Here is a 25,700-nt window from a genome sequence, read left to right on the forward strand (position 1 = left end):
TGCCACAATACATCTCTGTATTTTATACAGACTCCACAAGTATCAGGAAATTAACCGTGTTACTGGCCGTCAAGCCCACAGTACTGACATGCAGTGCCACAATATATTTCTGTATTTTATACACACTTAACTACTCCAGTAGTGAATTACATTTGGTCTTAAATACCATGCTTTCCATTATTTCTTCCCATCAGTACATTTATAGATCATATTGGATATACTGTATGCATAGACTTTATTAATGGATGCATGCTTACATAAATTATATATTTTATTTTACATTAGATTCTGCTTCTTATGATTTTATATACATTGAGCATCTTAACTGAATAATGAGCTATATACTGTAAACCAGGGGGTGGGGGGGGGGGGGGATGTGTGCATATAAAGAGGGCTTTAGATTGCATTAAAGGTGAGGTGATAAACGTCACCAAAATAATCAGGCCAAAATGAAGTACAAACATGCTGACCTCATAATGTATCACCTTAAAATGTTAAGTTTAATTACATTAAAATAACTGAATATTTCATTTCATTTCAACTTACTTTCGTGCTTATATCCAATTAAGGTTCAAGCACGCTGTCCTGGGCACACACCTCAGCTATCTGGGCTGTCTGTCCAGGACAGTGGTTAGTTGTTAGTTGTTAATTTTTAGTGGTTAGTGAAAGAGAAGAGGGTGTATTGGCCTTACACCTACCCACTGAGTCGTTAAAGCTCACTCTGGGTGGGAGCCAGTACCAGGCTGCGAACCCAGTACCTACCAGTCCGATGGCTTAACCATGACGCCACCGAGGCCGGTTTCTGAATATTGAACTTTTCAGCAGCTGTTAATGACAGTACTGAACAAAAAATCACCTTCCTGCACTTGGAAATGACAAAATTCCCCGTTGTGCCCAAATTAGTGAGATCAAAGGCCCTGATAAATTTAGCATCATTCGTGTTAACATCATTACGAAATTTATATGCATGCATTATTTTCATTGCAGATACGCATTACTGATACCAGTGGTTATTTGCGAAATTCACACACTGTGAATATGCACTAAGGTGAACATCTGTGTTAAAAAACACACAATATATTGCAATATTACTACATACACATAAATAAATATCTGTGGTAACAGAGGGCCTGACTTGGAGGATATCTGGCACTCGTCCTTTTGTAGATGGTTTTTCTGAAACTCGTCCCACAAAAAAACAATTATTGGAGTTCACAAAAGCTCACTCCAAGGATTGATTTTCTTTAGACTTGTGTCATGAAAACCATCTACACAAAAGAGTCTCTGGCCCGGGTTGGGCCCCTGGCTTTCCAGAGATCGAACTCCGGGGTGGACATGCTCGAAACCTCTGTGGTATATGAGCATGGTAAAAACTTACGCAACACAACACAAAAGGACTCGTGCCAGAAACTACTAATCCCCGTTCCATAAAGGAATCTCGTCACAAGTTTATTTCTAAAACAACTATTATGACAAATAGGCGAATTGCATTACTAATTTCAATGGTTATTTGCGAAATTTACATGCTGTGAATATGCACTACGGTGAACATTTGCATAAAAACCCATATTGTGGTATAAATAAATGTAAGGACAGAGGGGCAGACTCATCAGACAGTTGTAATAAAATATCTGTCACAAGTCGTTTTGTAGATGTTTTTTCTGACACTCGTCCTCCAAAAAACCAATCACTGGAGCTCTCAAAAGCTCGCTCACACAAAGGCAAGGATTGATTTTCTTGACACTCGTGGCAGAAAAACAATCTACAAAAGATCCTGTGCCAGAAACTATTAATCTGGGCCCCGTTCCATGAAGCAATTTCATCACAAATGTATTTCTAAAACAACTATTATGACAAATAGGCGACTTGCTGCCATTTTATAATGATTTCATAACAACATACTGTAAGCTTTCAGAGACTGAAGATCTCTATACAATAATATGTCTCAGAGAATTGAACAAACTGCAGAAACCATCTATAAATTAGTAATTTACAAAACAAACAAAAAAGTTTCAAGTAACAAACTTCTTTCTGCAGAACCCGTCATAACCATGTAAGTGATGTCCTAAATTTAACAATGTCCTAAATTTAACACACAAACTAAAGATAGATTTCGTAAAATCAGTGGTGTAGCGTGGGCAGGTCCATCGGTTAGGGGGCACAATACTTGACTTGCCCCAGGCGCTGGCAACACACACTATGCCACTGCGTAAAATTACACTTGTATGAAAGATGGACGAGTGAAACCATTATTGCAGGGCTTGAAATTAATGACAGCAATTGCCGCCATTGAGATATAAATTGCTGTAGGTCTGGAGCATCACCGACAGCACTTCAGGCCCTAATCTAGAATTGAACAAGTAGGAGAAGTGACTTCTCCCTTCCCAGAAGAAAGCCGAGAAGTTTGATAAAAATAGGCGAAGTGAACATTTATTGGTACATTTCTTAACATTTTGTCATGTTCCTCATTCATTTGTAAATTCATAATATTTTGATATAATACTATCAATACTTCCAGTAATAAAATAAAAAACAAAAAACAATTATATGTTTCAAGTAGTTGATAATGTGTCGCTATGTTAAAATGAAAGTAATAATTAGTATTTTCTGGTATGACTGAAACGAATGTAGCAGAGGATTAACAATGCTTGACTGGTCACATCAAACGACGCGACATGCGTCGATGTACAAGTCTGGGGCCAAGGTGCCAAATGAGCTATGACACTAAACAATCAAGGTCCTGACGTCTCTTTTTAAAATTGGATTAAGTCCCAAATATTATGGTGACTTCTACTTGCCAACTTGCGCCCACATTCGGTAAAGAAATCATTAATTTCGTCGGTAAGATTGGGGCCTGCACTTTTGTGCCGCAGGATAATAATTACTGCCGTCGGTAAAGCTCCTCAACAATGTAGTATATTATCTGCCAGTATTTAACGTTTGAAGATTAGAAATATGTCTACATACAGCAAAATAACCTTTCAGTCGTGATTAGATTTGCTGCAAAAATTTCTAAAGCAGGCTCTAAATTGCCATTAGTGGGCCGTTTCATACAGCAATATTTGTGTTTAATTATTTAAGTTCAAGCCCTAGTATTGTAGCAATATTTGGAAGCCTGAAATAAAATGGACAAAAAATAAAAACCCTGAAAATGACTTCCGCCCTACTGACTGATAAAAAAACGACTCTATATGGAATTATGGGAAAGTGGAATACTTATAGTATATACAGTGACAGTACAAGTAACAGTGTTACTGGTTGAACATTTGGGCTTTTTCCTTGAATGCTTGTTTCCTCTCTTTGGCCTCTTCGGCCTGTTTCTTCTTCTCCTCCTGTTCGTTGCGAATCTCCTCTTCAAATTTATTACTCTTCGCCTGAATTTCAATCTGAAAACACAACAGCATAACTGTTAATGTATCTAACGTGGTATCTCCTGTACAAGGTAGAGTTCAAGGGATGTTTAAACCTCACAGCTTGTATCTAACATATCTGTACAAGGCAGAGTTCAAGGGATGTTTAAACCTCACTGTTTGTATCTAACATGATATCTGTACAAGGCAGAGTTCAAGGGACGTTTAAACCTCACAGCTTGTATCTAACATGATATCTGTCCAAGGCAGAGTTCAAGGGATGTTTAAACCTCACTGCTTGTATCTAACGTGATATCTCTGTACACGGCAGAGTTCAAGGGATGTTTAAACCTCACTGTTTGTATCTAACATGATATCTGTACAAGGCAGAGTTCAAGGGATGTTTAAACCTCACTGTTTGTATCTAACATGATATCTGTACAAGGCAGAGTTCAAGGGATGTTTAAACCTCACAGCTTGTATCTAACATGATATCTGTACAAGGCAGAGTTCAAGGGATGTTTAAACCTCACTGTTTGTATCTAACATGATATCTGTACAAGGCAGAGTTCAAGGGATGTTTAAACCTCACTGCTTGTATCTAACGTGATATCTCTGTACACGGCAGAGTTCAAGGGATGTTTAAACCTCACAGCTTGTATCTAACGTGATATCTCTGTACACGGCAGAGTTCAAGGGATGTTTAAACCTCACAGCTTGTATGTAACGTGATATCTCTGTAGACGGCAGAGTTCAAGGGATGTTTAAACCTCACAGCTTGTATCTAACATATCTGTACAAGGCAGAGTTCAAGGGATGTTTAAACCTCAAAGCTTGTATCTAACATGATATCTGTACAAGGCAAAGTTCAAGGGATGTTTAAACCTCACTGCTTGTATCTAACGTGATATCTCTGTACACGGCAGAGTTCAAGGGATGTTTAAACCTCACAGCTTGTATCTAACGTGATATCTGTACAAGGCAGAGTTCAAGGGATGTTTAAACCTCACTGCTTGTATCTAACATGATATCTGTCCAAGGCAGAGTTCAAGGGATGTTTAAACCTCACAGCTTGTATCTAACCTGATATCTGTACAAGGCAGAGTTCAAGGGATGTTTAAACCTCACAGCTTGTATCTAACATGATATCTGTCCAAGGCAGAGTTCAAGAGATGTTTAAACCTCACTGCTTGTATCTAACGTGATATCTCTGTACACAGCAGAGTTCAAGGGATGTTTAAACCTCACAGCTTGTATCTAACGTGATATCTGTACAATGCAGAGTTCAAGGGATGTTTAAACCTCACAGCTTGTATCTAACATGATATCTGTACAAGGCAGAGTTCAAGGGATGATTAAACCTCACTGATTGTATCTAACGTGATATCTCTGTACACGGCAGAGTTCAAGGGATGTTTAAATCCCACAGCTGAGTCTGGTAATCAGTCTTAAAACAAGACGGCAAACAATTACAGCTCCTGGTATATTTTTGTAGTCATTAAATGAATGTTGTTTTTTCAATTTGTAAATAATTACACTTGACAGTGTATACATTGTTAAAGTAAAATGACAGATGGATGGATAAATGTTCCCCAATGGGTGTATGGCTTGATAGCTGAAAGGACGAATAAATAAATAAATGGATGGATGGATGGATGGATGGATAGGTGGATAAGTGGATAGGTAGATGGATGGATGGATGGATGGGTGTATGGATGAATGGATGGGTTTTGGGTGGATAAATGGATGGATGGATGGATGGATGGGTAGATGGATGGATGGATGGATGGATGGATGGATGGATGGATGGATGGGATGGGATGGATGGATGGGATGGGATGGATGGGATGGGATGGGATGGGATGGGATGGGATGGGATGGGATGGATATGTAGATGGATGGATGGATGGATATATGGATGGAAGGATAGGTGGGTGGGTTTTGGGTGAATGTACGTATGAATGGACTAATGTAGATGTATGGATGGATGGATGGATGGGTGGGTTTTGGGTGGATGTACAAATGGATAGACATAGTTGGGTAGACAGGAAACATTTTGGTCAGTATTGTGTTATGATTCAACTGACCAGAAACATCAAAATGTTTAAAACAAAATGTTCCCTGGTGGATGGATGGCTGAATGGACAAATGGATGGATGGCTGAATGGACGGACGGATGGATGGATGGATGGCTGGCTGAATGGACAAATGGATGGATGGATGGATGACTGAATGGACAAATGGATGGATGGATGGATGGATGGATGGATGGCTGAATGGACAAATGGATGGATGGATGGATGGATGGATGGCTGAATGGACAAATGGATGGATGGATGGATTGCTGAATGGACAAATGGATGGGTGGATGGCTGAATGGACAAATGGATGGATGGATGGATGGATGGATGGATGGATAGCTGAATGGACAAATGGATGGATGGACAATGGATGGATGGATGGATGGATGGATGGATGAACACCTACCGAGTCTGAGCTACATCCTGCCCCTTGTTGACAAAGTGACCATGTATCGCTGGTTAATTTCTTTTACTTCCATCTATGATATAACAGTAACTCCACACATACATGCTTTGCTTCGAGGTTTTTTTTTTTTTTTTGTTTGTTTGTTTTTGTGGGGTTTTTGTTGTTTGTTTAGTTTTTTCGGGGTTTTTTTTTTCCACACACATGCTAGCATAACTATAAACTGAATGCTACACGTACCTTAGCTTGAAAGAAATTAGCTGCCCCTTTAACACCTTCCGCATCGACATCGATTTCGGACATTCTCTGGTAAAGCTCGTACAAGCCACTACCCTGATCTAGTTCTCCTGCGGCTGCCTTTCTGAAGATCAGCAGAAACTGGGGAAGAAAAGAATTTTATTATCCACATGGTTCAACATAACCTGGTTAATAAAAACCATACAAACCAAACATATAATAAATAGAGATTATTATACGAGCTTGTTTGTCGTACTGATTTTACGAAACAAGTGTCAGGATTTTTGTACTGCCCGAGTGAGAGCGATGGTAATACATGAACATGAGTTTCATAAAATCAGTACGACTCACACGCGATTGTAATAATTTTTTTATTATCCATAGTATTACTGTTGTTTTCTTTATGAATAACAAGACTCAACTCAAAATGTTTCAGCCACTACTAGAAGGAGACGATGAAATGACGTCATATTTCAAATGTACAGTCTGAGCTAGGACTGGAGAAGCAACGTCATGTTAAGACGTTACTTCCCAAACTTACATCATTACACTTGTTATTACACGTATGCTTCATATGATTATTATTAACTCGGTTATGTTGAACCATATAGATAATAACAAGTGTAATGACGTAATTTTGGAAAGCGACATCATAACATTATGTTGCATCGCCAGTCCTACCTCAGATTGTGCACATGATGTGATGTGATGTAATTTCTTCATCTCCATCTACTGGTGGTTAAACATTTTCAGATGGTCCTTGTTATTCATTAAAAAAAGCCATCCAATAATAATTTGGATAACAAAGAAATTATTACACATGCATGTGAGTCGTAATGGTTTTATGAACTCATCTCAGGATTCATTTATTACCCTTGCTCTCCCACTACAAGAATCCTGACACTTGTTTCATAAAATCAGTTGGACACACAAGCTCATATAATAATCTCCATCATGATCTTCGTCGACCTATTTGTTGATGACTTTCAGTCAGATGCGTGTTTGTACTGTTTAATTATCTCCTCTTTAAATTCCCAGTTATCTCCCTTTGTTCCAGAATTAGTTGAAATATTTCTACTCACCTCTTTGAAGTTAATTTTGTCATCATATGATCGTTGACTCCTGTGATCATGGCTTTTACTGCGAGGTGAGATTGTGCTGTTCGTCATCTCATCGACAAAATTCAAAATTATCTCTCTTTGTTCTATAATTAGTTTAAATATTTCCACTCACCTCTCTGAAGTTAATTTTGTCATCATGATCTTCGTCGACTTCTTTGATCATGGCTTTCAGTCCAAGGTGAGTTTGTGCTGCTCCCAATTTCTCCATCATCAACTTCAGCTCATAGAAGTCAATGAACTTGTCTTTTCCAACATCATATCTAGTAAACAGAAAAGGGCAGGTATGAAAATACACACACAGCAATTTTGTACAAATAATAATAAACTAAATACCCAATAATGAAAAAACAAAATGCTATTGCCAAACAAATTTATGTTGGCACTGTGGGTTACCATTGTTAATTTCATAGGTTAATAGGTTTATCCACCTATCCCAGCAGCTTTTAGTCACATATATCTAATGAAAAGAAAGGAAGAAATGTAAAGACACACACACACCCAGCAGCTTTTAGTCACATATATCTAATGAAAAGAAAGGAAGGTATGTAAAGACACACACACACCCAGCAGCTTTTAGTCACATATATCTAATGAAAAGAAAGGAAGGTATGTAAAAACACACCCAGCAGATTTTAGTCACATATATCTAATAAAAAGAAAGGAAGGTATGTAAAGACACACACACACACAGAGCAGATTTGAGTCACATATATCTAATGAAAAGAAAGGAAGGTATGTAAAGACACACACACACACACAGAGTAGATTTTAGTCACATATATCTAATGAAAAGAAAGGAAAGTATGTAAAGACACACACACACACAGAGCAGATTTTAGTCACATATATCTAATGAAAAGAAAGGAAGGTATGTAAAGACACACACACACAGAGCAGATTTTAGTCACATATATCTAATGAAAAGAAAGGAAGGTATGTAAAGACACACACACACCCAGCAGATTTTAGTCACATATATCTAATAAAAAGAAAGGAAGGTATGTAAAAAGACACACACACCCAGCAGATTTGAGTCACATATATCTAATAAAAAGAAAGGAAGGTATGTAAAGACACACACACACCCAGCAGATTTGAGTCACATATATCTAATGAAAAGAAAGGAAGGTATGCAAAGACACACACACACACCCAGCAGATTTGAGTCACATATATCTAATGAAAAGAAAGGAAGGTATGCAAAGACACACACACACCCAGCAGATTTGAGTCACATATATCTAATAAAAAGAAAGGAAGGTATGTAAAGACACACACACACACAGAGCAGATTTGAGTCACATATATCTAATGAAAAGAAAGGAAGGTATGTAAAGACATACACACACAGAGCAGATTTTAGTCACATATATCTAATGAAAAGAAAGGAAGGTATGTAAAGACACACACACACCCAGCAGATTTTAGTCACATATATCTAATAAAAAGAAAGGAAGGTATGCAAAGACACACACACACCCAGCAGATTTGAGTCACATATATCTAATAAAAAGAAAGGAAGGTATGTAAAGACACATACACACACAGAGCAGATTTGAGTCACATATATCTAATGAAAAGAAAGGAAGGTATGTAAAGACATACACACACAGAGCAGATTTTAGTCACATATATCTAATGAAAAGAAAGGAAGGTATGTAAAGACACACACACACCCAGCAGATTTTAGTCACATATATCTAATAAAAAGAAAGGAAGGTATGCAAAAACACACACACACCCAGCAGATTTGAGTCACATATATCTAATGAAAAGAAAGGAAGGTATGCAAAGACACACACACACCCAGCAGATTTGAGTCACATATATCTAATGAAAAGAAAGGAAGGTATGCAAAGACACACACACACCCAGCAGATTTGAGCCACATATATCTAATGAAAAGAAAGGAAGGTATGTAAAGACACACACACACCCAGCAGATTTGAGTCACATATATCTAATGAAAAGAAAGGAAGGTATGTAAAGACACACACACACCCAGCAGATTTTAGTCACATATATCTAATGAAAAGAAAGGAAGGTATGTAAAGACACATACACACCCAGCAGATTTTAGTCACATATATCTAATAAAAAGAAAGGAAGGTATGTAAAGACACACACACCCAGCAGATTTCTGTCACATATATCTAATAAAAAGAAAGGAAGGTTTGTAACCTCTTGCATCACTATTTCTTTCTTTTCTATTTTTTCTTTTTTTTCATATTTGTATTATGCAGTCCATGTTTTAGCAGGGGAAATAAAAATTCACCTGCGAAAACAACCCAAAAATCACAGGTAACATTTCTCATCAGCTATATAGCTCATGACTTTATTATATTTTAATTTCTTAATGCTCTAAAATACATCACCGAGGTCCTAATTTCTCATACACTATCCCAAAACACTCCCCTCACAAAGTGTTGTCTTATTTTCAGCATATTTATTTCTTAGCAGGACATAGTTCTTTTGACCTGTTATCTAAAAACAATAACAGCAGGCAGTATTTTACTTCCTATTTCAAGTCTGCACTTACTTGATGTCAAAGTATCTAAGTTACACACCCGAAGAATAGTGAGTCACTATACATTATGCCTCTGGGGAAAACCCTGATCTTACTGCCCCCACCCCTCCTCACTTGAGCAGGTTTGACTACCAGTATAAAATAATGTCTCATGTACTCAGTGATTGGGTTGTCGTGCAACGACCAGAAGCAGTCAGGCCATTTAAAGGGCCCTATGGGCAACCTAGAGAGACACCACAGCATCATAGAGGTCTAATTAACGAGCTACTCTCGATTCACTAATGTCAAAACCTATATTAGCTCCCGAACTTTCTTTTTGACCGACCGATCAAATTCCTCAATCAAACTTGCGCACCTTTTCTCTTTTGGCATAATTCTTGCTCCATTCAAAATTCCATAGCACCATTACACACACACACACACACACTTTTCCTGTCCTGGACGGAGGAGCCAGCCGAGGCTGGCTCTTGTGCCCAAGACAGGCGTGCACTACAACAGCTTGCTCTGAATGTGCACGTAAAGCCCTATGACTTGACCTGACCTGACCTGACCTGACTCGGTGGTGTCGTGGTTAAGGCTGGTAGGTACTGGGTTTGCAGCCCGGTACCGGCTTCCACACAGATCGAGTTTTAATGACTCAGTAGGTAGGTGTAAGACCACTACACCCTTTTCTCTGATTGGGTTTTTTTTTCGTTCCAACTAGTGCACCACATCTGGTCAAAGGTTGTGGTATGTGCTTCCTTGTCTGTGAGAAAGTGCATATAGAAGATCCCTTGCTGCATAAGGAAAAATATAGCAGGTTTCCTCTGATGACTACGTGTCAGAAATACCAAGTGTTGTTAAACAAAACAAACAACTTATTCTTGGTCAGTGAGTGTCTACTACAAAGGACTTTCACTGAATAAACAAACTTGAACACATATTTATAAACAGCGCTTGAAACAGCCTGTGGCCAGGTCACCAAATGCAACCAATGTCCCATTTGGGCGACTTGAATATTAAAAAAATAATAATAATTTTTTCGGCGATCTTCTTTAGAGCTATAACATATGAGCCACTATTAATATTTGTTTTGCATATATTTATTCCACATTAAAATCTTGCTCGTGGTTCCCTTACCTTAATTTGCCAACATCCATTATTATTTTTTGGGCCACCATATTTTTTAGCGAGTTTCGAGCCCTTTATAAAGATCTACATGTGTATGTGATTTTGAATGTTTCCCCAGTAATATAATCATCACTGATACAGATCTACGTATGATGTTTGAATGTTTCACCCAGGGTCTCCACGAGTACTCGAGTACTCTGGCACGGGCCGAGCCTAGCAAGACTCGAGTCCGTGAATAGGACCCGAGTACCCGTACAGAGTGGCATACAATGATCAACTATAATACAATGGACGATGTAGGACAATAATTTTAACACTAAATAATCAACGATAATTATATGATCATGCGCTAGTTTCTCTTTTTAAACTGTCCGTCCATCCGTCACAATACTGAACATATCAACCGGTTTCTAAATGCAATACAATGGCATGATTTGGCATCCATATTCAGCACTGGAATTAAGATGCATAAAGCTATTTTACTGTATTCCTTGATCTCGTCATGATCTAGTGTAAGTGTCGAGTACTCAGGTCCGAGTCGAGTTTGACCATCGAGTACTCGAGTCCAATATTTTGGACTCGTGGAGGCCCTATAGTCACCACTAATAAAGATGTACATGTGTGTTATGTTTGAATGTTTCACCAGTAATATAGTCATCACTGATATAGATCTTCATGTGTACATACACATGTATAAATGATTAATTACCTCAGATGTTAACCCTCTACAGTGATTAATAACGACACATCAATCCATTGACATCAAATATTTTTGTAACATATCAATTAGCAGTAGAGCTAGCTAAATATAACTACATGTAATTTGCAAGCTGTAAACCGCTGTTCGATAACTAGGTAATTTTGTTTAACGACACCACTAGAGCACATTGATTTATTAATCATCGGCTATTGGATGTCAAACATATGGTCATTTTGACAAAGTCACAGAGAGGAAACCTGCTACATTTTTCCATTAGTAGCAAGGGATCTTTTATACACACCATCCCACAGACAGGATAGCACCTACCATGGCCTTTGTATAAAAGTCGTGGTGCACTGGCTGGAACAAGAAATAGCCCAATGGGCCCACCAATGGGGATCGATCCTGGGCCCACCAACGGGGATCGATCCAGGCTCGAACTTAACGGCGGCATCAACGGCAATTGCCTTCGTTGAGATATAAATTGCCGTAGGTAGAGAGCATCACCGAAGGCACTTTTGTGCCGTCGGTAAAGCTCCTCAATAATGACGAAATGTATACACCTGGTGTACATTATCTGCCAATATTTAACATTTGCACATTTAAAAGATGCCTACATATAACAAGATAGCCTTTTAGTCAAGTTTATTTGCTGCAAATGTCACTTTAAAAAAAATTACCACAGGCAGGCTCAAAATTGCCGTGGACTGTTTCACTCATTGCAATTCTTTTAAAAATTGCCGTGGGAGACAAATTCTTACGTTTGAGCTCTGTCGATCCTAGACCGACCGCGCATCAGGCATGCGTAATTAATGCAAATTTGGAATATGGACATACAGACCTCTAAGAATTGAAAACCTGCGTGACCCATTTATCGGTTACGCAGAAATAAATCCAGGTAACTCATTTGCTTTTTGGGTAACCCGTTATATTCAAGTAAATGATGCTCCAAATTTTACGCGAACAAAAAATAGGTTACGAAAAATTAGGTTTGCGTAAGCAACGCGTGAACAAAAAGATCGTTCTCGTAATTTTCAGAGGCCTGGGTATAAATTGGATAATCCCCATGTAACATTTTGTAATGGTAAGACAAACCCCCTCCTCTAAAATTACATACTGAGCAGCAACTTCTTCTGTCATTTAAGGGGAATTTGATCGACATTATTATTATTTGTATTTTGTTTTGTTTTGTTTGGCATTAAATACTAGATTTTAAAAAATCATCTGTTAAAGAACAAAATAAGCAATGACTGGCTGAATTGTACTATATATTAATAAAAATGATACATGTTATGATGCTATCAGACTGCAATTTATTATTTAGCAGGATTCACATGCTTCTGCAATTCCTTGATTTTGCATTGGAAAGATAATCAAATGGAATCCAGATATATACATGAATATACGGTATCTATTATACCATTTTTATGATTCTGTTGGGTTCCTAACAAACCCAAATCCCTATATTTAGTGCCTGGTTATGGAACTCTTGACAAATATCCCTTCACCCTCATATATTATATTGTATACAGGGCTTGAACATTAGAATTTGTCACCCACAGCATTTTTATTTTTCAATTGCTGTGGGTGAAACAGCCCACCAATGGCAATTTTAGTCTGCCTATGGCAATTTTTTAAACGTGCCTTTTCAGCAAATAAATATGGATGAAACCTCATTTTGTTGCATGTAGACAACAATATTATAAATGTACAAATGTTAAATACTGGCAGATAATGTAGAACAGATGTATTAAAATTTGCTGTCTTTGAAGTGCCATCGGTCAAGGTTTCCGACCCACGGTAATTTATATCTCAACGGTGGCAACTGCCGTCGATGCCGTTGTTAAGTTCGAGCCCTGTGTATATCCTTTCCCTCCTAGTGCATTAAATAATTGTAGGACAGCCCATAAATGTAATTTGTCCCACTATTTTAAAAGAAACTAGTGGGCTACTCAGTAGGCATGTGTTTTGTTTTTATTTCTGTATAGATTTTTAAAAGATGGAGTACTTCTTCTTCAGCAATCCCAGCCAAGTCAGATGGGTAAAAAGATGGAGATCAATTCATGTGCATTTGAAGTGAGATAAGAAGTGTTCTTCTTGACATAGAAAATCATCAAACTCGGACACGTGTGCAGAAAATTGTGTAGCCCCAGTACTCTGCTGTTCGAGAGCTAGACGAACATTTGGACAGTTAAATGATTGCTCTCTCAATGGAGTAGGCAATGATTCCCACTCTAATACAACAACAATCCTATGTTTAACATTAAATACCTTTACATTGATAATTTTTTAGTTCGCTGATAACAAATATTTGATATATTAAAGGAGCATTCCTGAGTTTGCTCCATTGTAAATGTTCAAAACTAATAAAATATTTTTACGATTAAACTTGCATATTAAATATATTTTCTTGTTTAGAATGTCAGTGTCTAGATATTCAATGTGATTCTGGTCATCTTAATATTTGGGAAAATAAAATGAAATTTAACCAGGTACAAATATTAGAACGATCCGAAACACGTTTAATATACAGCCACTAATATTTTATGTAGAAAAATATATTTGATATGTAATTACAATCGTTAAACAGTTTCTGTTCATTGATAACATCTTTAAAAAATGCAGCAAACTCAGGAATGTCCCTTTAATCACTAATACACAATAGGAAGAAACCCGTCAGCACCTATGAATTAAATGGAACATTATTGAAACGGGGTGTTGACAGGTTTTTTTCTAATAGTGTGCGTATTAGTGATTAATATGTGAAATATCTGATATTACCGAACTCAAAAATGATCAATGTAAAGGTATTTAACGTCAACCTTAGGGTTATTATTGTATTAGAGCGGGAGTGGTTACCTACCCAGTGATAGGCAGCAATTCCATATTTTTCGCTATAATTATCTTTGGTTGAGAGAGTGATCATAACCATCCAAATGTCGGTCTAGCTTTCGATCGACAGAGTACTCGGACTGTAGATTGTGGTGTGTGAAGTTTTGTGAGGGAGGCAATGGTTGAGACTGACATAATGCCACTGAAAATATGTTTTAAAAAACGATGAAAATTGGCTTGCCTCCCTCCATAAATATGTTGTTTTGTTTAACAACCAACGATCCCAAAATGGGCCCCACATGAAGACGAATGACAACTCAACTCACTTGTTAAAGGTCTTTTGAAAAGCCTGGATTTCTTTTCTGCTAAATTCTTTAAACTCTGTGTACGGGTTCCACACCATGGACGAAGGACTGACGCCTTCCTCGTTACCTTCGTTAATCTTTTCCCGCCTCTCGAGTTTCTTAGCCAACTCATCTGTAGCCATCTCGCTCGCACTGCTGTCACTTTAATTAAAGGAGGAAGTAGTGGCAAGAAAATAGCTTCCGGGTTGAAGCTGACCCCCACTCACAAGCTAGTGGGTCAGTACAACTGCGGGTGGCTCGTTCATGGAATGGGTTCGGACTGGGGTGTGTGGGTCGGGAGGTGGGGAGAGTAAGGCTGTTTGGCCGGTTAAATTATGAACGATATATATATGTATTGAAAGACTTCTCTAACATTTAGTTGATAATAAAGAAAAAACATTTTTATTGGTAGGGCCAAAATATGTAGGCATTGTTCTCTTCGCCGACCCTTGAATTACATTGTGAGTCATCTAGAGCTCTGAACCTATCCTGCTTAAACTAAGGTGGAGGTGGTGATTGAAGGGGGGTTGCTTGAAATCTTGAAGTAGGACACAATAAACATAATATTTAGACACAGAACATGATTCCCTGGCGCGCGATCATACCAGTCGAGTTTAATACGCCCCTCCCTCTTCCTATGGTCCTTGTCTTTCCGCCTCCTCCCCCCATTATTACGGCCTTTGGTAGACATGAGGACACTCGGGTTATACATGTCATTGTTTACTGCCCGACCTGACGACAAATATCCTCGTATGCTCTAAAACAATCGAAATAAGGGGGCGGTTATTTATTTAGGCCTAACCGGTGTCAAGTTAATTTGTCATGCATACATCCTGGTTGGTGACTGTGAATATCACTAAGAGTAGGTATGATTACCAGGTACGGATCTAGCAGTTTGTTAACCCGAACACTCGTGTTAATAGGCTACTACACTGAACAAAATAAGAAACTTCCGCTAACTTTGCTTGAACATAACTTGATGAAAACAAACCGGGGGAATAATTGTTATATATGCGTTTAAAGAGTGTTTCATGATGCATCGTTGGGTGCAAAAATCATGGCCATAGGTTAATAGAAACTGGGAGAAATTTTGACCAAGTGTGGTAGGGGTTAAACAAAACCCCACCCACTTAATAACGGGTATGACCACCTCTTGAAGTGACCACTGCAGTGCATCGCAGGCGCATAGAATTGACTAAAGTGTTGATTTCTGCCTGTGGAATATTGTTCCATTCCTGAATGAGCGCTTGACGAAGTTCGTTGACGTTAGCGGGTGGGTTGGGACGACGCCTCAATCGTCTGTCCAGACTATCCCAGACATGCTCGATGGGGTTGAGATCAGGACTTTTAGCGAGCCAGTCATCAATGAAATCAATGTTATTTGTCCTAAGAAAATTTACAGTGTCTCTAGCTGTATGAGAGGTGGTATTACTATGCTGAAAAATCGAGATGTTGGCGTTGTTATGGAACAGAGGAATGACGTGATGAGCGAGAATGTCATCGCGGTAACGTTGAGAATTTAAATTGCCACCAATGAAGACTAGTGGTGAACGATAACCATGGGCAATGGCTGCCCAGACCATGACACAACCCCCACCTCCGAAACGATCTCGTTCAAGAACACCACAGTCAGTATAGCGTCATTTCTCCTACGGTAGACGCGCACCCTGCCATCACTACGTTGTAAAGAAAATCTGGATTCATCCGAAAAAAGAACGGTATTCCAGCGTCGCCGTATCCAATGAGTGTGTACACGTGCCAATTAAGACGATTTAGACGATGGCGTTGCGTTAAAACGCATCCGACGTAAGGACGTCGTGCATGTAAACCGTTCTCCCGCAGACGATTACGAACAGTTTGCCCACTGATTCGGTTATTATGAAGCCCAGTTGTGTTAGTAGCAGTAGCAGTGGCAGTTTGGATTTGATTGCGCAAATGCGTGTTCATGATATAGCCAATCTAATTAAAATTAGCTCCACTATTACATGTGGATCTAACACCAGCCAGTTGGAGCTCATGTCCACCAATCAAAACCTTACTTGCAGAATCCTGCCAGTGATTTAAAAATAATTTGAAAACATTCCGAATTATCCTGAGTGTATACGATATGTTTCATATGAATTACGAATGCCTTATTTAGACCAGTAGAACTAATTTTAATCGGATTGCTAACAACACTGCGTAGTCCCCAATGTCCAGGTAACATTTCGTCTGTAAATAATAATTTAAATATTGACCAATCACACTTCGCCTTTTATAACGTTATTTGGGAGCATACAAATTCTAAAAATATCGGGCGAGTCTATTTTAGTGGCCGCAGTACAGCGAACCATACCAATACGTACGGGGTGGGTTATCAGTCTTTAATTTTACATTAAAAATTATTTATTTATTTATTAAAAAAAAAAAAACTAAATCAGTCTTCAGTTTTACATTACAAATTATTTATTTTATAAAATAAAACATGTTTTAAGGCATTCGTAATTCACAAGAAACATGTCGTATACCCTCAGGATAATTCGGAATGTTTTCAATTATTTTAAATCACTGGCAGGATTCTGCAAGTAAGGTTTTGATTGGTGGACATGAGCTCCAACTGGCTGGTGTTAGATCCACATGTAATAGTGGAGCTAATTTTAATTAGATTGATGATATAGCGGTCTTGACCACGCGTTATAACACGCGGGCGTCCACGACGTGGCAAGTCGTTGGTGCTTCCTGTCGTTCGAAATCTTACGCGAAGATTTCGTATCGCTCGACTTGAACTCCCAACATGCCTTGCAACGTCTTCTGTCGACATGCCAGCATCAAGCATGCCAATCGCCCGTTCGCGTAAATTATTGGGTATTCTTGGCATACTAAAAATGCTACAATGTAAAAAACGTTAATTTTTTTTAACAAATTTGAAGCGTTTTCGTTCACTTGACAACAATGTCAGTAAGACAAGTAAAACAAATTGACCGAATACTAACGGGACATGTCGAACCATGCATGCATGTGCAAATTGAATTTCACGTTGTCGACGATTAACAGAGCAAAAATAATCGATAAAATTCATGAATCCTGATAATACAGCTCAAGGCTAATACTACCTATATAATTTCATTACACAATGAATTCTTTAACACAACAAATACTATATGTACAAATCGGAAGTTTCTTTTTTTTGTTCAGTATATATTACATTGTTCATTTTCGAGTTCGCTGATAACAAATAGTTGACTAGCCCAAGTACTGAAGTAGCTTACAATGACAGTAAGAGAGCTAGACGGACATTTGGACAGTTATTACACTCTTACCGTCAGAGACCAATCTGATTAAAATTAGCTCTACTGGTAATAGTGGAGATAATTTTAATTAGATTGGTCACAGACCAATGGCAATCTATACTACTCAAAAGAATTTAAGGGTCAGACGATATTTTCGACATTATTTTCTGAATGTCAATTATATTAGCTAGACCATAATGTCACGCATGGTATTGTTCCATTTTGACGAAAGTGGGTCTAAGCAACCCATAAATGAATTAAAATCCACTGTCATTGACACTGTCGACTAGTTCTAATGACGAAAACATGCTTACATTTGCACGTAAATTAGAACGAAAGCGAAAGGTCTGCTAAGTGCCCATAACTTGCTTTTTCACAAAGCGCTTCATTTGCACGCTTTGCACGTGTATTCCATGTTCCCAGTGCTGAATTTCCGTATAATTGGAGCTTGCGTTCGTGTACGGTGCACACTCCAAATTCGACAATGGTACGACTTCAACTGACTATCGAAGATCGAGGAAGGGCTATTGCTTGGCTTCAGGATGGCAATACGCAAAGAAATGTTGCTCTGAGACTTGGTGTCAGTCAGAGTGTCGTTGGCCGACTATGGCAACGGTACCAAGCAACGAATTCTGTTCGAAATCGTCCACGTTCAGGAAGACCCCGAAGCACTACAAATAGAGAGGACCGCTACATCATCAATATGGCTCTACGTCAACGCACCAATGCACGCCGATTACGTGACAATCTGCGGACTGCGACTGGAACTCGAGTGTCTGATCAAACCATACGCAATCGTCTGAGAGCCAATAATCTACGCTGCCGTCGCCAGGCTGTTCGACCACCACTCCTACCACGTCACAGAACGGCCAGACGTCACTGGTGCACGCTTCATCTGCGGTGGCAACGTGTTCAGTGGGGTCGAGTGATGTTCACTGATGAGTCCAGGTTTAGTCTCCAGTTCAACGACGGTCGGGTTCGTGTCTACAGACGTCCTGGGGAGCGCTTCGCTGACGTTAACGTTAGACAACGTCACCGGTTCGGTGGTGGCAGCGTCATGGTGTGGGGCGGCATCTCTATCCACCACAGGACCCCCCTCTATGTGGTGGATGGCAATCTGAATGGAATCCGCTACCTGAATGAGATTATCCGGCCTCCGGCCGTTGGTTCTCCCAGGCCTTCAGCAGATTGGCGGCGGGGCAGTTCTGCAGGATGACAATTTCGGACCCCACCGCACCAGGGTGGTAACGGACTTTCTCAGACACCAAGGTATCGCCAGGATGGATTGGCCAGCATATTCGCCTGACTTGGCCCCAATAGAGAACGCCTGGGACGAATTAGGCAGGAGAGTTCGGGATAACCATGCCCCTCCGGCCAACCTTCATGATCTGGGTCAACTTCTTATGGCAGAGTGGCAGGCCATTCCCCAAGAGTTCTTCAGACGTCTGATCAACAGCATGAGGCAACGATGTGTCGAGTGTATTCGCGCCAGGGGTGGATTCACACACTATTAAACGAATGTTCTAATGTGTAAAATCCATGTTTGACAACCTTCAACTTTGACAGCATGTCATGCGACTTTCTTGTATACAGTGACGTTTATTTGTGGTTTTTTGTAAATATGGAACAATAAATAAAAAATTTGGTGTAGTTTACATCATCAATCTAATACACTCTGAACTTATTTGGTTATAAATTTTTGACCCTTAAATTCTTTTGAGTAGTATATATAAATTCTGCGCATCGCTGCCTACCAAACGGTAGGCAAAATTGACATTTTTACTTTTACATCAATCATTTTCAAGCTCCCTGATAAAACAGAATCACATATTAATCGCTAATACACACACAGGAAGAAACCAGTCAGCAAATGCGTATTTAACCGGAGCATTATTAAAAGGGGGGTGGGGTGGGGGGCGGGGGTGGGGGGGGGGGGGGGGGTGTAGGCATATCGGTTTTCTTCCTGTAGTGTGTGTATTATTGGATACTGTGTGAAATATTTGTTATCGGCTAACTTGAAAATTAACAGTTAGTGGTATTTAGCGTCAAACGTAGGGTAATTGTTGTATTAGAATGGGAATCTTTGACTACCGTATGGTTGGCAGCCATTCTGTGTTTTTGCTATTGAGATATCTCTGGCTGAGAGAGCAATCATAACCGTCCAAATGTGTCTATTTTTTTGAACGGCAGAGTACTTTGGGCTAGAGTTTGTAATGGTGGGGGCTAACATTAATGTATACTCTGTCAAAAAAGAAACACATAGGCGAAATATTCATGGAATTATCTCTTTATTACAAAGTGGCATAATTTTGTTATTTATCATCATATCACAGTCAAATTTTACATGAGTATGTGACAATGTTCTTGCTATGGACTGACGGCAGTGGAGGCTTTTTCGTCACGAAACAGTGTCGCACGAGGGCGCTGAAATCAGTACCTTGTGTGGCAACCAGCAGCAGCAATCACTGCGCGACATCTCCTTGGCATAGCCTGAATGCGTCTCTGAATCCGAGCACCTGGAATCGTAGCCCATTCTTCCTGCAGTGCATGTGACAGTTGCGGAAGCGTCTGAGGCTTCGGGTCACACAGGCAGTACACGGACGTCCAGTTCGTCACATAGATGTTCAATGGGGTTGAGATCTGGCGATCTTGATGGCCATGGCAACACATTAATGTTCTCATTCTGTAGGAAATCCATTGTTACACGTGCCGTATGTGGCCTGGCATTGTCCTGCTGAAAGAGTTCTCTCTGTCGATCCAAAATGGGAAGCATGTGATGGCGAAGAATTTCATCCCAGTAGCATACGGCTGTCAGGTTGCCTTGTATGAACACAAGTTCACTTCTGCCGGTGTATGAGATGGCTCCCCACATCATAACACTCCCTCCACCGAATCTGTCAACTTGGGCGACACAGTTGTTGGCAAAACATTAATTTCAGCATCTGTAAACATGTTGTCGTCCATCACAGCGCTGTAGAAGGAAACTTGACTCGTCGCTGAACCATACTCGCTGCCAGTTTTCCAAGTTCCACCCCGGTACATTCATGCACCAGCGAACACGTAAATGTCGATGTTGACGTCACAGGATGGGGCCAACATATGGTCTCCTAGCCCGTAAACCAGCTTCTCGAAATCAGTTCTGAATGGTTTGTGCAGACACCCTTCTCAAACCAGGTATGCGTCCAGCAGTGTTCGTTGCTGTGGCAGTCCGGTGACGCAAGTGCAGAATCCGGATGTAGCGATCTTGTGCTGCAGTTGTTATGCGAGGTCTTCCACTTCTGGGCCGGTCTTCAGCTGATTGAAACTGCTGGTACCTATCCCAGAGACGTGAAATGGTGCTCTGATGGACGTTCATGTGGCGTGCGACTGCTGACTGCGTTTCACGTAACTGGAGGCGGCCTATTGAAATGTTTCGATTCGGCAGGCTTAGTCTTGGCATCTTGTAACTCATCTACGTCGAAATGGAAATAAGGCATCATTGAGGTCAGGTCATAGGGCTTTACGTGCACATTCAGAGCAAGTTGTTGTAGCGCACGCCTGTCCTGGGCACAAGAGTCGGCTCCTCTGTCCAGGACAGGAAAGGTGGGAATGGGAAGGAGAGACCGCCTGCACTGGCAAGTGCAAGGGCATCATTCCGAGCATTGCGGCTTTAAATACCCATCACTAACCCAATATCTCCGCCCCCCCCCCCCCCCCCCCCCCCCCCCCCCCCCGAGTTTCACGTGCATTCGCCAAAATTTGACCATTTCACCCCGATTTCCTGCAATTGTCGCACAACGTGCCACAACACACATTCAGTTTGTTTTAGGGTGCATTTGGGCATGCTGTCCCATTCCAAGAACATTAACAAACATGGTCATTCAGCAACATTGTACCAAAAAACCTATATTTTGTAAAATCAAACACTTTTCTTCTTTCCCTATCACCTATGCGTTTCTTTTTTGACAGAGTATAATGTAATTGGAAAGGGGGGGGGGGGGAACTAATGCTGAAATTTGTTTTGTTCAACACCACCACTAGAGCACATTGATTTATTTTTTAAAAACCCACAACCCCCCTCAAAAAAACACAAAAAAAACAAAAACAAACAAAAACACACAACCGTTCAGCAATACGTTGTCCTGTTACGTCATTGACAACACACCAAACATGGTGCAAACTGCAGTTTATGTTCAGAAGTCACGAATATTTCACCGTACTTTTAACAGATAAATAATACATGTATTGCAAACAAAAGGTTTTGATATATTTAATGATGCACAGGAATTTTTTTCCATTAGTATATATTATCCGGAGAAGACCGTCTTTTGTCAAGGAAAACCGAAGGATGTAGGAAATAAAGAAAATTATTTTCATTCATTTTATAAAAACAATTACAAAACAACAACGTCACTACAATGTATGTTGTTAATAATTTATTAACACAATTATACACCTGTAAATATACTATCCTGTATGTTGTTAATTCCCTTAATGAAAAAATTTATTAACTGGAAAGACAAAGATACAGAAAAAAATATATACGGCCAAATTTACACAGCCTGTTTATGTCTATACACCTGTAAAATACATTTACAATGAATCCTGTTTATAAAAACAGGCTTGTAAACCTACTCTTTATTAAATAAAAATATCAAATTTACACTAAAAATGATTTTTAATTCATCGGCTTACAACATGAACAATAAGAGAAAGACATCATTTTTACGACAGGCTCTTTTATTTGCGCTTCCCACAAGACAAAGATACAGAAAAAATATGGATACTGGGGTGCAATTTACAAAGCCTGTTTATGTCTTACGGACCCGTGTAATTACATACATCGATTAATGCTTGAATACCTGTTTATTAAAAACGGGCTTCGTAAATTCGGCCCATACTCTTTATTAAATGAAATGAAATGAAATTGGACGCAATTTATCCGATACTTTCACAATGGTCAATATTTTATTTGCATTTATCAGGGCCCAATTTCACAAAGCATCGTAAGCCTAGTTTTGCACGTAAATGTAAAACTACGACTAAAAATACAATTCTTATTACTAACATTGTACAACAAATATAGTTTTAAGTACACATATTTTATTTTATTTTGTCAATAAAATACTTCATCTTCCGTAATGATGTAATTTTCCATGTGAAATAGATGCCAAACATGTGCCAAAAGCATGCCCGGTATAACTGCTAGACGCAGAAGTAAACTTACGATGTTTAGTGAAATGGGTCCCAGGCCTCTAAAAATAGTTTGAATGATTGTTTCATTTACATGTTGCGGGGACGGGATGAAGCTCTGTGGTAAAGCACTCACTTGATGCGCAGTCAGTTTGGGATCGATCTCTGTCAGTGGATCCATTGGGCTATTTCTCGTTGCAGCCAGTGCACCATGACTGGTATATCAAAGGCCGTGGTATGTGCTATCCTGTCTGTGGAATGGTGCATATAAAAGATCCCTTGCTACTAATGGGAAAATGTAGCAGGTTTCCTCTCTAAGACTATATGTCAAAATGACCAAATGTTTGACATCCAATAGCCGATGATTAATAAATCAATGTGCTCTAGTGGTGTCGTTAAACAAAAACAAACTTTTATTTGCCTGTTGTTTACACAAGTCTTGTTTTGCAGGACCTATTCTTCTTTTGGGCATGAAACTCTGGTCATGAATTATGTAATCGTAATGGGTTATACAAAATCCAGTGGGTATGTTACATGAATTTTTTTTGGTATAACCCATTTATCTTTTACGCAAATTTACAATTCTTAGAGGCCTGTATCTGTATTTGGATTACCCATATATTAACCATATTAACAAGCATTCGGAGAGTACTGCTAAAGCAATACATGTCCCCTACTGTGCCCAACGTTATTTCGTAGACCACAACTTTGTGAAAAATGGGTAAATTGCCATGAAAGTCAACCGTTATTTGTAACAGTAAATGATAAAGCTCTACACAAAATTACAGCTCAATGTCTTGAGGTATTGTGGGAAAAAGTCCAACAAATAAATCTTCAGATCTCCTAAGTTCAAGGGCCATAACTCTGTAAAACAAATTAAGCCAAATCACCATGAAAGTCAAACTTGCTCTGTAACAGTACATGATAAAGCTATATACAAATATTTCAGCTCAATATCTTGAGGCATTGTGAAACAAAAGGTCCGGAAAACTATATGTGGGACAGACAGACAGACAGACAGACAGACAGATGGAGATGAAACCTATTATCCCCTTAAAAAGGTGGACTGTTTAAACTGGATACAAGGAGGATGAAATGTGTCAGTATACCAGATGAGACCGATGTAACACGCAGCTTCAGAAGCACGTCCATGAATCTTTGAAAGAGAGGGCCTTTATCGATTGCTTCTTCATAATTTGTACACTATTGTAAAATGGAATATTTTCAAAACATAAGGGGGCACGCGGCCCTTAACACCCTCTCTCTGAATCCTCACCTGGCAACTGTCACTGGACGGGACTTTAAGATCATGCCGGTTTATACAGAATCCATTGTAAATGTATAAAAGAACCAGCTGTAGCCGATAGTATCAACATGAGAACAAAAGGAACACACTGATTGGATTTCCATGAATAAATGAATAAATGAATAAATAATTAAATGAAGTGCCGAATGATTCAGGTGTGTGTGCAGGAAGTGCGTTTTGGGGTCCTGCTCAAGCAAAGTTCCAGGAAAATATATCTTGACATCACAATAAACTTCGCTCGGCTCTGTCTAGACCCCCCCCCCCCCCACACCCCTCGCTAACCTTCTGGCACACACACGCCTGGGTTTCACTGTCACATCAAAACTAAGATTCTCCACGGAATGAGAACAAGAGGTCTGAAATTTCAGGGCTAGCTCTGACCGAGCCAAAAAAAATAAAATTAAAATTTTTCTATTAAACTTCAGAAATCCACAGTTATTTTCAACAAAATATTTATCATTACATGAAATTATCCGACTAAAATGAAATAAAAATTCACCTATTGTTTCTTAAAATTTGCAATTGGTGAATGTAGCGAGTTATTTTTCATACAAAATATTAATCATTACATGAAATTATATCACAAAATAAATTAAAATTTACCAATTGTTTCTTGAAATTCGAAGTTGGTGAATTTAGTGAGTGGCAGAACTAACCATGAATTTTGTCAAATTTCTTTCAAAATGTGTCATCTTAGATGCAACAGAGAGACAGACAGCTGCTACCACTTAAGCTAGTCATACCAAGTAGCAACAGGTTTTTATATTCACTTTCCCACTTTTCAGGACGGCACATGCCAAATGATTTGATATGAAAGTTGTGTGCACTGGTTGGGATGGAAAAAAACACTGCAATAGATCCTAGTTGCCTTATGAAGAAAAGATTATAGGACACAAAACAAACATTTAATGTGATTCCTTAAACCAAAAACAAATTCGATGTACCATACCATAAAAAAAATATCCCAACAATTTTAACCAACAAAATATAACTGTTGTCAAACTGTTATTTCACCTTCAGTATTCTTTAAAAAAATATTAAAATTAATAAATAACCAATACCCAAGAAATTAAATAATTAAAACAAATTCAGTGAATCGTGAATATATCCAAAAGACTGCCACAAATTTTGTCAATATTTCCCCCTTAATTTCAGAATTGTTAAAAAAATTTAATAATAATAATAATAATAAAAAATCCACCTTATACGATTCTGAATTTAAATAATTAAAAGAACTTATTCCCCCCC

General features: G+C 39.0%; 1 protein-coding gene across 1 annotated transcript; it reads right to left on the bottom strand.

Annotated features, from left to right (window-relative positions):
* Positions 1-808: 808 nt before the first annotated feature.
* LOC121390576 (EF-hand domain-containing protein D2-like) lies at positions 809-15,146 on the bottom strand. The gene is made up of 4 exons (XM_041522425.1): positions 14,688-15,146; positions 7,305-7,452; positions 6,075-6,212; positions 809-3,386 (listed from the first exon to the last, which is right to left on the bottom strand). Exons 1-4 carry the CDS (start codon positions 14,846-14,848, stop codon positions 3,252-3,254), a joined length of 582 nt encoding a protein of 193 aa, XP_041378359.1. The 5' UTR covers positions 14,849-15,146; the 3' UTR covers positions 809-3,251.
* Positions 15,147-25,700: the final 10,554 nt, after the last annotated feature.

Source organism: Gigantopelta aegis, chromosome 15 (genome assembly GCF_016097555.1).
Source record: "Gigantopelta aegis isolate Gae_Host chromosome 15, Gae_host_genome, whole genome shotgun sequence".
In the NCBI taxonomy this organism is placed as follows: Eukaryota; Metazoa; Mollusca; class Gastropoda; order Neomphalida; family Peltospiridae; genus Gigantopelta; species Gigantopelta aegis.